Source organism: Hemicordylus capensis, chromosome 6, assembly GCF_027244095.1.
Source record: "Hemicordylus capensis ecotype Gifberg chromosome 6, rHemCap1.1.pri, whole genome shotgun sequence".
NCBI classification, from domain to species: Eukaryota; Metazoa; Chordata; class Lepidosauria; order Squamata; family Cordylidae; genus Hemicordylus; species Hemicordylus capensis.
The window spans coordinates 132,366,652-132,382,602 of record NC_069662.1 but is presented as its reverse complement, the minus strand read 5'-3'; the positions used below and the strand labels follow the sequence as shown (position 1 = coordinate 132,382,602).

The 15,951-nt window shown below is 45.9% G+C and overlaps 1 protein-coding gene across 8 annotated transcripts in view; it reads right to left on the bottom strand.

The window, feature by feature from the left end:
* The window catches only part of CDK6 (cyclin dependent kinase 6), a 170,889-nt gene extending 155,202 nt beyond the window's left edge, over positions 1-15,687 (bottom strand). The window contains exons 1-3 of one of the 8 annotated variants that reach the window (XM_053261773.1): positions 3,079-3,099; positions 2,373-2,399; positions 486-980 (exon numbers count right to left, since the gene is read on the bottom strand). In XM_053261773.1, the coding sequence (XP_053117748.1) occupies positions 486-718 (233 nt within the window). In that variant the 5' untranslated portion in view covers positions 719-980; positions 2,373-2,399; positions 3,079-3,099. Of the gene's footprint in view, positions 1-485; positions 981-2,372; positions 2,400-2,513; positions 2,701-2,767; positions 3,036-3,078; positions 3,175-13,603; positions 14,409-14,757 lie in introns of those variants that run through there. The other 7 variants (XM_053261769.1, XM_053261775.1, XM_053261768.1 and 4 more) reach the window with 7 other exon arrangements.
* Positions 15,688-15,951: the final 264 nt, after the last annotated feature.

Below are 15,951 nucleotides of genomic sequence, written 5' to 3'. Positions count from 1 at the left end.
AGGGATGTGTTACGGAACTCAATCAAAATTTTATTCTCTAAAACTGTAGAATTATTCCAGTGAGTATTTGGATGAATATTGCCACACTGGAAATGTTTAGTAGTACTAAAAGATCAGTATCAGTTGTGCTGGGCACAACTAATAGCCAGAAGAACAACAAAAAATCTCTTTTTATTCTTCCTTTTTGTGCTTAAGAAGATCACAGAGTACACATGGCTCCCTGCCCATCCGCTCAAATATTTAAGTCACACACCTATGCCTCTGGAGATGGATGCTTGAATGTGTGGGAGGCAGAAATCAAGAATAAGGCGGGTTAGGCTGGCTGGCAACATATTTGCCTGAACAAACTTCAGACTCCATACATATATCCTTATTCTCAACAAATCCACATATCCAAACGTAATGTTCAGAACCAACAAAAGTTATTCAGCCTACATAATCAATCCGGAACCCCGCTGACCATATGCCTTATACCACCTTCTCACCTGACAACGTTGGGATGCTCAAATGTTTCCAGGTGCTTCAATACAGCCACCTCACGGATGGTGGAAAGTGGCATTCCCTCCTCACTTGTCTGTACCCGCACTCTCTTCAGTGCTACAAAGCGCCCTCCATTCTTCAAGTCCCGGGCCTTGAATACCTTCCCGTAGGCTCCTTCACCAATCTCAGCTACGCATTCATATTGTTGATCAGCTAAGGTCATGCTGTCTTTATCCATGACGGCACTGCTTTCCTTCTTCCCCAGTTCGTTCTGCGGTGTTGCAGGTGCTGTAGCTGTTATCCTGGTTCTCAGCTTGCAAATCAGCACTTTGCTGCTACTGGAACAGACTGTCCAGGTCTTTTACAGATGGACCAGCAGGCAGGACAGTTTCTCTCACCCTTCCAGAATGGCTGTAATGCCCCCCGTGAGCCTTCTTGCTTGGCCAGTGGCAATTATCTCATAGTCTTTGGGATCATTGTTTGTATAAAGCTAATTAGATCTAAGGGAGACAAAAAAAAATCCCAAAGAGAACATCATTAGTATTAGAAGGGTCTCTCCACTGGCTTCCGTCATAGAAAATACTGTTATTAAACACTTCATTTGAACTTTTACTTAACATAATTTAATAGAGCAGACTTGCACACTTTCCAGCGAAACAGCAACATGTAATATGATGCAGAGGGTTGGGGGCTATATGGAACAGAATACTGGTGCTTTGCAGCCCAGTAGTCAAATTCTGACCTAACCTAAATGTTGTGCTTGGACTTTTATTATGTAAATTATGTATGTGTGTGTCCTGATATTTATTTGGAATAATTTATTCGGATACCAGGAATCAGATGTTTTCAAATACAATTTTCTTTGGGGGACAAGTACTAGAAAGGGCAGGTAGGTCACGTAAGAACAGACGGGAAGCCATGTTCAGCCATGCTGTTGTTTCTATATATCACCAGATGCTACTACTTGTTGACAAACTAGTCTCCTCAACCATGAGGGTTGGAAGAGTGTGTGTTTTTAAAGAAAGCAAAAATGTAAGTTTTGCAGACTGCATAACTCTGAGCTGGAGTGAAATTTCTGTTCTTGCTCTGAACCAACGAATGTGTGAAATGTGTACAACATTAGCTGAATGGGCAGAGAAAATATTTCACAGATGGGAATAGATATGACATGCACTCGTCAGATACACAGAATGTATCTGTTGGATATTATATAGAATCTGGTTTAACATGTTAATGTACAAAGAAATTATTTATTTACTATGGCCTGGATCTAAAGAATAGTGAACAGAAAGACCAAATGACGTAGCTCTGTTTCGTGAACCCTTGTGCAAGCACTAGTGGAAGACTCTTCACAGTGGAGAACCACAATGTTATCAGTGTCAAATTACTGTATGAGGAAAATGGTAAATAAGGAAGATACAGGCTATAGCAAACAGACTCTAGTAGGCCATTAAAAGGTTTTGAAAAGAGTCAGTACAAGGTCTTATGCAAGAGCTTAGGCAAATGGAGGAACATCTCTGGATCTGGAGTCACTTTTCTCTCACAACAATTTCAAAGAGTTGGAAACAGCCCTTCTATGAGAGAAAAAGGCTTTCCTCTGGCAGAGGAATACTTCTGCACCTAAGCCTATATGTAGGTGACTTACAAAGCAAATTCAAACCAACAATTAAAGGATCTTAAAACAAAAACAAATCAGCAAAAAATGCATAAAAACAAACTGAATCAATAGCAAACTGAATCAAAAGCTGCAGCCTTAAAATACCAAACCCCCATGGTCTCATCAAATAAAAATGTCCTCGATAGACTTCAAAAGGTTAAAAGTGAGAGGAGCAGGTGAACCTGTCAAGGGAATGGATTCCAGGGTTCAGGAGCCACTAATGAAAAAAACCTACTCTTAGTGGAAGACAATCTACCTCCTCCTAGTAGAAAAGAGAATACAGAGCAAAGTTTAATCTGTACTAGCTTAACCCATGCAGAGCATCTCCACACTAGTACTTGATTGCTCTCCTCATCCCCTACCACAGCCCCCTCACCTCAGAGATCTCTCCACCCTCATCTGAGCGGCACTCCTGCTCCTCCTCCTCCTCCATCTGGTTGTTTCCATCCCCCTCATCCATCTTAGTCACAGCTGCAGCTGGTGTCTATTGGCCAAGCTGCAGCCCCCTATCCCCAGAGACCTCCCCACAGGAGCAGCAGCCCAGTGGTTGACCGGGCCCTTTCTCGCTGCTGCCACCACCATGGCTGTTCATTCCTCTCAGGCCGCTGACAGGCCCAAGCCATCCCTTACCTGCCTGTCTCCCTCCACCAATGGCCTCAGTAGCCCCAAACAGCAGCAGTTGTTGACTGGGCCCTTCCTTACTGCCAACAGGTGCCACCATGGCTGCTCATTCCCCTCAGGCCGCTGACAAGTTCGGGCCCATCCCTTGCCCTTCCTTCTTTCTCTCTTCCCCTCCCTTCTTTCTCTCTCTTTCTCTCTCCTCCATTTGTTCTTTCCCTGTCTTTCTTCCACCCTTATTCTCTCTCTCTCTCTCTCTCCCCTTTCCTGAGTTAACAGATCTTGTTTCCTCATCTAATTCACACAACGGCAGCCTCCTTCACCTGAAGGAGCTCTTTCCTCCCTCATGACCCCTCTCTTCACAGACCCCTGCCCATATCCATATATATTCCTCTCCTCTCCAATCAAGAACATCTTCCAACCAGTGACAGTTGCATTCCAATTGGCCTTAACCACCACAGGCTCCTCCACCCTATCTGCATATGGAATCTCCACTGCCCAATCACTACAGTGCTTCTGCTCGTGAACTCTTGCAAGAACACAGGATTAGCCACGGATATAGGAACATAGAAAGCTGCCATATACTGAGTCAGACCATTGGTCCATCTAGTTCAATATTGTCTACACAGACTGGCAGCAGCTTCTCCAAAGTTGCAGGCACAAATCTCTGTCAGCCCTATCTTGGAGAAGCCAGGGAGAGAACTTGGAACTCTTCCCAGCTCTTCCCAGAGCAGCTCCATCCCCTGAGGGGAATATCTTCCAGTGCTCACACTTCCAGTCTCCCTTTCATGGGCAACCAGGGCGCACCCTACTTAGCTAAGGGGACAAGTCATGCTTGCTACCACAAGACCTTAGAGAATTTTAGATAGATAGATAGATAGATAGATAGATAGATAGATAGATAGATAGATAGATAGATATTCCAGTGCCCAAAAGGAAACCACAGGGAAGAAGATGCTCCCTGAGATCACCAGGACCCATATGTTTTAAATGATGGTTTGGCTCAGTTATGAATGACCCTAGTTCTCCTGAACCTGCACGTGCCTTCCTCCCCTTATCTCTGGACTGGGCAAATCCTGGGTTGCTTAAACAACAGCTGCTGTCACCTGAACGAGGAGCTGTTGCTAAACTGTGCTTACAGTTCTGGGTTCAGATGGCATCCAGAGCTGTTGTTTAAGGAAACAAGGATGTAGACATTGTAGAGGAGGGAAGCGGAGGAAGAAGCACAGAGACTTGGAATGGTGAGGAATCCCTAACTTAGGATACGTTCATGACTGAACAACCTATGGTAATTTAAATCTGGCCACTGACTGCAGTGGGAATACTAAGCACTATCCCATACTTAAAATCTCTTCCATGGAAATCAATGACACCTAAGCTGTATTCACATATTATGTTTAACACTCGGATGACTGTGCAGTGAACACAGGTGCAATAATTCACATGTTATGTTGAACACAGATGCAGCACTCAGCTTCCTATCTGTACCATGATCTGAGGGACCTCTACCCAGGTTCACTTTTTACAAATTACCTAAACTGGAACAGCCTAACTTTAATATAACCCTCATCTTTTGTTGACATTCTACAAAGGATCAAATACCTAACTACCTCACAAGATAAGATGAGGGCTATAACCCTATTCATACGTTATGCAAGTATAATCTGTGTGTAGTGTATGTACATAGAGATGTGTACACATGTGCAGTTATTCACTCATCAGTTCAGTTCATCTTCATTACGGTCAGTAGCCAGCAAGATTTTTCACCATCATGCTCAACACATGTACAGTAGTACCCTTCCTATCTGTACCCTGCATTTGATGGGGTTTGTACCCAGGTTCATTTTTAAAATGAATTTATGTACAGTCATTCACACAAAAACTTGTACATCTGTACAGGCAGATTTATGCACATACACTATATTGTCTGAATAGGGCTCAGCAATGAAAACAAAATTGTATGACTGGAGCGGGGGAGAACAGAAGCTTTATGCCCACAGTTGCTATCCCAGAACAGTTATTGGTACTGATTCGCCACACATCCTGGTAAAAGATAAGACAAATGTCACAAGGCAGTCTACATACAAATCGCAATTTAGCAGGTTCCCGTTCACCATCAATATATATACACCAGGAGCCATTCTGAGATATAGACAGACAGATAGATATATTCCAGAATCATTGGCAATAGATCACAATGGACTAGTTTTTAATGAATAAATTAAAAGACAAAATTACAACCACCACAATTTAACACATTCCAGATTGTGAGGAAACCTAGGACAAAATAATGAGACTGAAAACAAAACTACACAATGGAAGTTATTGAAGTATACGGTAAAAGTGTATCAGTGTGGTTTCTATGATTGTGGGCTATGCATTTAAGCTTTTTATCAACCGCATACCTACTTGGTCCTTTTGGAGTGGGGAGGGTTCATTAAATCTATCATTTGACTTTTGATTAAGGAATTGATTTTCTATGGGTGTTTTCTATGGGCTAGTGGTGTGATTTTGTTGCGATTTTGTTCTTGCCTTTAATGTATTTTTATTTGATGCATACCACTTTTAACTGCTGGAGAAACAGTACAGAAGTATTTTAATAAATTTATAAAATAAATAAATGTTGCTCTTTGGCTAATACCAGCCTCTAAGGTATTAGATCAAGGCTGCTTAACTTTGGCCCTCCTGCAGATGTTGGCCTACGACTCCCATAATCCCTGGTTATTGGCCACTGTGGCTGGAGATTATGGGAGCTGTAGTTAAAAAACAGCTGGGGGGGGGCAAAGTTGAGCAGGCCTGTATTAGATGAATGTTCCTAATAGCGTGTGTGTGTGTGTCTGTCTGTCTGTCTCTCTGCTTCTTCCTCTCTTCATCCCTATCTCAGATCTCTGCCTCTCAATCCACCATCTGCTCTGTACCACTTCCTTCAGCTATTTCAGAGCCCTTTTCACTCTTTTGCCAGTCCTGCTTCCCTTGCATTCCTGCCTGTTGCTGCCCATTGTGCCAAAAGTACATAGGCCTCCTCTTGTCTTGTGTAAGGTTTTTCCAAAGTCCATCTTTCATACGGGCAACGGGCTCCTCCTTCCCTCAACTTTTTGATTCCTCTATACTGCCTTCGCTCAGGTTCCTGCTTCTCAGAACCACTGTCTATTTGTTCCCTGTTTCTTCTACCTCCTTGCCTCTGGGCTCTATGTCTCTTTGCTTCCTTACTTCCTGTTGCATCTTCCGCTTCTCTTCGCCTCCCAGCTTCCTACTCACAGGACATCACATGACAAACGTCTGAAATCCCACAATACAGTCACCTTGCTGAAACTAAGCAGGACTTGGGTCCTGTCAGTGCCTAGGTGAGTGACTCCCTGGAACTCCATGTATGCTGCCTTAAATGCCTTGATGGAAAAAAGGTGGTACATATTGGCAAACAAACAAATAAATACGCAGCACCCTTGAGTTGTAAATGAGCTAATCTCTCCTGCCTCCACACAATGGGCACTATTTCCCTTCCCTCAATCTGGCTTTTCCCTTCTCACATTTAAATATTTGTTAGTTCATTTATCATATTTGTATACCACCCAATATGTGTATCTCTGGAAGGTGTACACAGTTTAAAACAACAAATATAAAACAGAGTAAAAACAATTAAAACAATTTCATAAAATAAAAAGTTAAAACAATTTCATTGGATAAAAACAATTTAAAAGTTTAAAATTAATCTATATATATAATTCTCCTGGGTGTGCCTTTAGAACATGCGTCCCGGCAGCCCAGCTGATTGGCTGGGCTGTGGGGGCACCTGATTGGGTAAGGCGCACCCAGGAGACCGGCGGCGGCCATGGCCGGGAAGCCAGGCGGGCCCAGCTGCGGAGGAGACCAGCGGCAGCGGCAGCGGCCATGGCCGGGGAGTCCGGCGGGCCCGGCCGCGGAGGAGACCAGCAGCGGCGGAGGCCATGAACGGGGAGCCCGGCGGGCCCGGATGCAGAGGAGAGCGGCAGCACCGGCCGTGGAGGAGACCAGCGGCGGCCATGGCCGGGGAGCCCAGCGGCCCCCACCACGGAGGAGAGCGGCAGCACCGGCGGGCCCGGCCGCGGAGGAGACCAGCAGCGGCGGAGGCCATAAACGGGGAGCCCGGCGGGCCCGGATGCAGAGGAGAGCGGCAGCACCGGCAGGCCCGGCCGCGGAGGAGACCAGTGGCGGCCATGGCCGGGGAGCCCGGCAGCCCCTGCCGCAGAGGAGAGTGGCAGCACCGGTGGGCCCGGCCGCGGAGAAGACCAGCCCAGCCACAGAGGCAAGGCCCAGGGGGGAGGGGGGCAGAAGCGACAGTGGGGAGGAGACGCAGCTCCTGACAGTTAACCCTTTGCTAGACGGAACTTGCAGGCACCCTTTTCCATGGAAACCGAGTGAACCGTGCCCTCCGCCGTACACGGACAGTGGCCACTGCAAGGCAGAGAACACTTTCTCATTGTTTGGGACTTGCTCGCTGCAGACGTAAACATGCTGTGCCAAGCGGCGCCAAGCGGGGGCTTTGTGACATCAAAGCCCCAGTATGCAAATGCAGGCAGAAAGTGGATCTTTTGCACTTTTAGAAAAGCGACCCACCTAGGTTGGTCCGAAGGATGCTTCATTGCTACTTGGGCTCTGGTCATAGCATGGCATTATTCCATCACTTTTGCAAAGGAACATGAGCATTGCCTTTCGGCAGCTGGGACTGGAAGTGGAGACTGGGGCAGAAGGTGGGGGGGAGAAGAGGTAACTGCCAGCCCCCAAGAGTGCACAGATGCTCTGTGCGGGGTCGGCTAGTTTCAGTTAAAAGCCTAAGAAAACAGGTGTGTCTGGTGGGTCTTCCAAAAAGCAGTCAGAGATGGAGATGCTCTCATGTTGACGGGAGCATATTCCAAAGCCCCTGGACAGTCACAGAGAAGGCCAACTCACCACCAAACGAGCTGGTGGCAACTAAAAGCTGACCACACCAGATGATCTTAACAGGCGGCAGGTTTCATGAAAAAGAAGGCGGTATCTTAAGTACCCTGGACCTAAGCCATTAAGGGCTTTATATGTAATAATCAGAACTTTGTATTTTTCTAGGACACATATCAGTAACCAGTGCAATTCTTTTTAAACTGGTGTTATGTGATCCCTTTGGATTGTCCCAGAGACCAGTCTGGCTGCTGCATTCTGTACCAATTGTCGTTTCCAGACTACATATAATGGAAGCCCCATGTAGAGTGCATTACAGTAGTCTGGCCTGGTGATTACCAGCATATGCACCACTGTTTTAAGGTAATTTACCCCAAGAAATTGGTGTAGCTGACATATCAGCCGAAGCTGATAAAAAGCACTTGGGGCCCGAGAAACCAGGGAGACTTTTGGGTCCCGGAACACTCCCAAGCTATGTACCTGATCTTTCAGGGGGAGTGTAGCCTCATTCAGAACAGGCAGATCTAAACCATCTCTTGGGTCCCGAACTCCCACAGTCAGTAAAGGTAAAGGGTGCCATCAAGTCAATTTCTACTCCTGGCGCCCACTCAGCCCTGTGGTTTTCTTTGGTAGAATACAGGAGGGGTTAACCATTGCATCCTCTGGTGCAGTATAAGATGATACCTTTCAGCATCTTCCTATATTGCTGCTGTCCGATACAGTACCAGCGGGGATTCAAACCGGCAACCTTCTGCTTGTTAGTCAAACATTTCCCTGTTGTGCTCCAGTACCACCATCTTATTTGGATTCAACTTCAGTTTGTTATCCCTCACCCAGCTCATTACTGCCTCGAGGCAGGCATTTAAGGAAGTTATGCCATTTCCTGATGAGGTTGGTCGTGCGCGCACAGCGGCCACTTCTGGGTGGACACTGACTGGGGCGGCAAGGAGGTATGCTGCCTCCTTGCACCAGCAATTTTCATCACAGAGCTGGTGAGGGCAACACAGCTGGACGGGGAGAGGTTAGAGCACCTTCCCCCCTCCTTAAAGGTATCCCTCCCGCCGCCAGTTCAGCCAAACGCCGGACCTTCCGAACTGGTTCGGCGGTCCATACAAGTACCGCTGAACCGGTTCATACACATCACTACTTCTGGAATCTACCAGAGAGGTAGGAACGGAAGCACCATTAAACAGTGCCACCCAATCCAATCTGCCTCAGGCAACTCAAAAGGATACCACGGTCGATGGTAGTGAAAGCCGCCGAGAGATCCCAAAGGATCAGCAGAGTCATACTCCCTCTGTCATTAGCCAATTGGAGATCATCCATCAGGTCAACCAAAGCAGTCTAAACCTCAAAGCCTGCTCAAAAGCCAATCTGAAATGGTTCTAGGTAATCTGTTTCATCCAAAACTGTCTGGGGCTAAGAGGCCACCACCTGCTTAATCACCTTGTCCAACCATGGAAGATTTGAAGGGTCTGTAATTAGCTACCTCTGAGGGATCCATCACAGGTTTCTGCAAATAAGGTGTAATAATAGCCTCCTTAAAACAAGGATGAATCCTGCCCTCCCTCAGAGAAGGTCAACATCCTATAGCTAACATCTCCTTGAGCAATTCAAAGGTTCATGAACAATCCATGACATCACAGCAGCTTTACCAATCACTAGGGTCAGTTTAGAGATATAGCCAAATGGCTCCCATGTTTTAGCTGATTATATACAGAAGTCACAAATATCAGGAGCATCTAGTTAAAATGATGTATTGTGTGTCCTCTTTGGCATTCTACATGAAAGGTTGGAATTTTTATGATAACAAATATCTCTATCCAGTTTTATATCTTGTTCTTAATGTTAAGATAATTAATGAAACTTCTGTTTTAATCTCTTACAGTACTACTATATAAATATGTGCGTGTGTGTGTGTACACACATGCATGCATACATATACACACACTCCAAATTTTTGACTATTGTTCTTGTTTGGAAGAAATTGAGCTTTCACCTTTTCTGTTAACGTGTGAACATACTAATTGTACCAAATAAAACAAGACAGTTATACTAAAAATGATTGTTAAATAAGCTAAACTATCAAATATGCAACTCCCATCTGCAGTTGACAGATAATTCCAAGGACAGGGCAACAACTAACCCTATCTGCACTACAAACATACATCGGTTTTATATGATGTCAATTGTCATGTCTTCCACCAAAAAACACATGGGAAATTTAGCTTTATACTGAGGATTTATTTTAGAGAAAGGTAAGCTTCCCCTGAGAGATCTAAAATTCCCAGGATGCCTAGAAACAGGAATGACTGTTAAATCAATGAAGTCTATCATGTGGAAATGCTCTCTTCTATCGAATTGAGGTTAGAGTTCTAGGAGGAAAAGAATAACCAGCACTGCTTAGGTTTCAGGCATGGTCTCAAGGTGCATGATGCAGCAATCTTCCCAAAGAGATTGCAGCATCATAAGGATACCTGAGTCTAGCCAGTGCTTCCACTGGAGACTGTTGGGAATGCCGTATATGCTACCTTGAATCCATCACGGAAGGAAGATAGGATACAAATGTAATACATGCACACTGCAATCCTATGCAGTGGAACTTGCTTTTGAATAAAATGTGCATAGGATTGGGCTGTAAATGCAATAAATAGGGGAAAGGCAGACTCATGGAAGAAGAACTTGCCATGTCCTGTTTCAATCTTTCCCCCCAAAGAGTTAGTATGATACAACAAGCTAGGAAGAGTTAGTTGTTCATTAATATGATGTTGGGAAGGACATACAAACAGTCCCAAGAACTGGGTATAGGCAAAGCATTATTCTATTTATTACATTTATGAAGAATATAAATAACATTTGTAGATTAGTACTGAGTGACAGTGATTATGTTTTTATTTATGTTGTTCTTATGCTGAAGATTGACCTGTTTTCTTTGAATCGAGGAACCAACTTCAAAATTTAGGAGTCAGACTATGAGGACATTCAAGCGGGGGGACAGAGGGAAAGCTGTGCTTCTCTTACTTCTCCCTCCGCCCATCATTTTAGGCGTCCTCGGCAAGCTGCCACACACTCAAACAATCTGCACTGCTCCACTGCAGTGCAGATCGTTTGAGGCCAAGACCTGTTGGTCCAGCCTCCAGATATCCCACAATGCATCATACAATGAGTGTGGCACATTGTGAGATACCCCCATGAGATGGGAGCTCTAGGCGCCCATCTCTGTGTTTCCTCAGGCTACAAGCAGCCTGAGAAGACACATGATCCTGGCGGGCGAAGCGTGAGCTCACATCTTTAAACCTCGACTAAAAGCTGGGCTTCAGAGCACGGTTAGGCAGGTGGGCCGCCCTAGCCTGGGTTAGGCTGGTCGTGAAAAAGCCTTTATGAATACTTGACAAAACCACCAATCTGTGACAGACACTGTGGAGGGGGAGGGTAAATGGGTTTCTCTTTATCCCCTTTCACAAGTAACATACTTTAAAAAGAAACAGAACTGCAAAGTGAGGCAAAGTGTTTATTTAATAACTACTTCTGAATATCCTAGGTGTCATGGTTAAATTTCTAGATGCCATGGCTCCCTGGTGCCTGGGATTTGTCAAGCTCTGGGTTATTGATTCCTCATAGAATTGGAAGAGATGATGTTGATAACAATGACTATATTGTCATATAGGGATATACCTTGGTAAAGAGGCTCTACAAGGCAACCCAGGACAACATTTGCCACATATCCCATTATGTTAGGCATTACTGTTCCTACTTATCAATGCCCAATTTTAGATTTGTTAACATATCCGTATGCGATAGGGATAGTTATTATCTCCAGGGAAACCACATTGTTGCTCTGTGTAAACATTACAAAATTTCTCTGTAGAAAGTCTGTAGAATTTCAATATGTGAAACTGTTTACTTGTAAATAATGTTGGTGTCCAAATCTCAGGCGTTGACCTCACTAACATACAAAACGCCACAGGTAAGACGCAACTACCCAGTGGTATCTCCTGAAACAATGTGAAAAACAATGGGTCTGTTCACACAACCAAAAACTGGGTAGAACAAGTGTCCTACCCAGGTTTGGGAGCTGTGCACACTCCCAATTTTCGCTTGTGTGGGAGCAAACAAATAAGTAGGAGGAGAGATACGTGATTGTGTGGGAGACAGCAGCTGGGTAGGGCAGCTTTTCCTCCTACCATGGTCAAATGATGGATATGAAAGCTGGGTAGGATGGCACTATCTTAACCAGGTCCAGTCTTCCATACTTGTACTACTCAGTTTTTGGTTACATGAACAGCCTCAATGTAAATAAAACATTTAACAAGTAGAAGGGCAGCAATTATAACAAAACACCTGCAAACTATTTCGGAAGTGTTAGCTGCCATATTTTCCTTATCTCTTCACAGCATCATGTATGGATTTTAATTGTCATAGTTCTTCAGACTGGTCATATCTTGTCTATACATCCTGCTAGGCTCTTATGTCAAGTGCATCATCCATTGTCCTTGTGATAGCATAAGAAGGCAATGCTGCTTGTTTCATACTCCATATTCTTACACAGTTTTTCTTAAAATTACTTAGCACACACTCATAATCCCTCACCACTTTTTAATCACCCATTTGTTCAAACTGCTAGGTGAATATGAAAATTGACACACTTCAAGGTGATTCAGCTTGGGAAAACAACTCTCACACTGGCTCACTAGTAGTACAGAACTCACAAACACAAGTTAGAATTAACATGCTACACAATAAGCATTGACTGAAATAATGGGGAAATCCAACCTTCTCGGTAGTGTGGTAAAGACCGATTAAACTGTGTTGAGGGGAATAGCTCTATATCTTTTTGAGCACATGCGTTGAGAATGCTTAAATGGAGGTGAGAGAACAGAATGGTAATTTTAGTCTCCACTAGAGACTAAGAGAACAACAACAGGAAAAAATAATGCCCACAATAACAAAAGTTGTGATTTTTATCTCCAATTATAGATACTGCATTTGTGTTCTCAAATATAGCAGCAGTTGCTCAAGAAAAAGAAGCTTCAATTTTGTGGCAGGCTTAAAAAAATTTTTTTTTTGATGTTTTCTTTTTCAAAATTATTATTTTTAGGTTGTTCAGTGTCTTGCACGCCATTGGTATTTTCTTCATGTGTGGTATAAAAATGTATCCCTTACCTTAATTTTTGGAATACTACGATAACACAATTATTCCAGAATAATTAATCTATGACAGTTAAGGTCTTAGAGCAGTTTCACATGTAAGACTGGAAGGCGACTTTGCTTATATATACATTAAGCTTTTAATGAACAGTACAAATAAAAAGAAAGCCATTTTCAAATTTAATGTGCACTCTAACCAATGCAGGTTTTTACATCTGTTTTACAGACACAAGAAATGCAGAAACTAATTTAAGCCTCACATATGAAAATACTCTTTAGAATACCCCAAAGTTTAAAATACCCTCAGGAAATGATTGATAATTGGATACTGTCAGTAATCACACTTAAGCTTGAAAATGGTGGGTGTTATGGCTCAAACTCACACATCATGCTCTCTTAGAGACGTTTTAAATGCTGGTGCCTTTGGCTTAACCCCTGGATATAATGAGCACAGCACACACAAGCAGTCTAATCAAGAGAACATCGGATGTATGAACTTAGGGAAGACCATAGCAGATATGTCCATGGCTAGGAAAATCACAAGGTGATTTCCCTTCCCCTCCCTCAAGTACAGGAGTAGCAGCTGTGACATTTCAGTTTATCCCCATTCCAGATGCAAACGCCGAAAATATTTTTAAAGTAACATCTGCACTAGCTCAATGCCCTTCCTCTAAATCCCTGATGCGTGGGAAATTGTTGTTGATTTGGGGGGCTGAGGAAAGGGCACTCTTCCCATGCAAGCCATTCTCCATTTTATTATTACCAATTCAAATATCATTTATTTATTACATTTATAGCCCACCTTTCTTCCACCATGGAACTCAAGGCTGCATACATAGGCTGTCCACCATCCAGGCACTGACCAGCCCCAGATTTGCATCACGTGCCTTCAGGCCATGCTCTGGGGCTGAAAAGAGGGTCCGGGACTCGGCACCCATCCACCAATGTCAGAGTCGCCACCGGGATGGAACCTCCACGTGCCCCTGTACGGGCGAAGAGCCTTCTATCGAGGGAAGCGCTGAGCGGCCAATAGATGGCTCCGCTGGCGAGAAGAGGGCGGGGCCGAGGGGTGCCTCTGGGACGGAGGTCGCCCCCCACCGTCCAGGCGGCCTCAACGTGCGTGCATGTGTGAGGTCGGGAGGCTGAGCGTGTGGGGTCGCCGGGGGGCGGGGCCTCCTCCCGCAATACCACCGTTGCGCCTGCCTGAAGCGAATACGCACGGACGCAGCTGCTTGCTTGTCGCTCGCTCCGCAACTGCGGGAAGAGCGCCGCTAGTGCCTTGGCTGCAGCCGTGGAAAGTTACCGGTCCAATTAAGACGCCACCCAAACATCCTTCCCATGGGACGTGTCGTGTGTGTGCGGGCATTTCTTCCTACCGCTTCCAAACAAGGCCTCGACATAGATTCAAAATTCACCACCACGCCACATGAAGAATGCAGGCGTGTTCTTGATGCGCTGCGTGCATACATGCCGGCCGCCTGCAACTGAACGACTGTTTTAGAGCTGCTTCGAATCCCTCACATAAAAGATACTGGGTCGAATACAGCGACCAGAGCGGACGAACCTCTGCCCTAATTCCCCTCATGGATCCCCTAAACAGAAAGTGTGCATAATAAGAGTATTTCCCAGAAGCACAAAGTCGCGCTCTTCAACCAGCGCCAAGACACTCTCAGGCATCACCCCCCCCCCAAACTCCGCAAGGACACCGCGCAATTCTATAGCAAACGTGCACGAGGAGGACCACCCCAAAGCAGACTCCTATGGAGCATGTGTGCAACGAGGGAAAGCGGAGTAACAATGCCCCCGCCTCCATCACCACATTCTACAGTAATAAAAATCTCTGAAAGCGGGGGAGGGGTCGTCACATTCTCACCCACCCCCTCTAGGAAAAGAGCATTTAAAGTCCTAGGGTCTAAAGAGCACATGGGCACTTTTCAAAGTACCTGGTCTTGCTCTGCAGCTGCTTCGATCTTCAGAGAAAACTCCCACTTAAGTGGTCTCCAGGAGCGCAGGGGTTAAAAAATTGAAAACAGGGAGGAAAAAGGGAGCGAGAGAACGCGAAACAAATATATAGATATATAATATTTAACTGCTCATCACAGCGATGAGCCGGAGAGCAGAACCGAACCGGATCCGGAGCGTTCACATGGTGATGGCTGAGGTTCCAGCAGGTCTCAGCAGCCGCTGGGGCCACACAGGTAGTCGCAGCGGCTCCTGTAGGGCTGTGCTCCTGCCCTGAGTTCGCATCTTTCTGCAAGCGGTAGGGCAGGCTGTACCTTCATGCAGAGAGAAGAATCTCAACACCCCCACCCAGCTTCTCCCCTCCCTCTGGGGAAGCACCAAAAAAAAAAAAAAAAAGGAGCTTGTGCTAACTATTCCGGGGCTGATCAAAGGCGTGCAGCGATCAGTCTCCCCTGAGTGCGGGGCTCTCGCACCAGCTCTCCTCACTGCCTGCCTGTGGCGACTCTTTCCTGCCGCTGCCGCTTTTCAGAAAAGCCCGTTCCTCTCCGTCTCTCTTCCTCGCTCTCTCTCCTTCCCGGCTCCTGTGCTCAGTCTGGGAGCAGCAGTAGGAGCAACAGAGCTTCCCCCCACCTCGCCTCAACTTTTTTCTCCCCCTTGGTTTCCCACGCTGGCTGAATGTGACTTGACCCCGTTTCAAAAAACTTTGACATAGTGCTTCAACATTTCCGCATTCCTCCCCGACTACAAAGGCAGCGGCCGCCTCCTTCTGCTTTCTGTCTCTGCTCTCTGTCTTCACACTCAATGAAATCCTTCATGTGCTCCCTGCCAAAGGCAGCCACATACCGCAAGGGTCGCGGCGAGCGCAACGGCGAGAAGCAGCGCCCGGAGACTGGAGCGGCAGCACGCGGGGCGCTCCCCCAACGCGAGGCAAGGCGGCCCAGGGGTGGGAGGGGGAGCCGGCCGCCGCGAAGACGGGCTTGAGCTTTCGCGTGCACGGCGCTGTACAAACGTGAAGAAGTTGGGGAATGGATTGGGGGTTAAAAGGCCGACAGTGGCATGGCTGGCTGAGACGGGAAGGCCCCCTTCAACGCTCTCCTCTCCTCAAAGTCAACAGCTCACATTAGCTCACCCCACGATCTCTCAGCCTCAGTCCACCTTTCTGCAGTATGGGGATA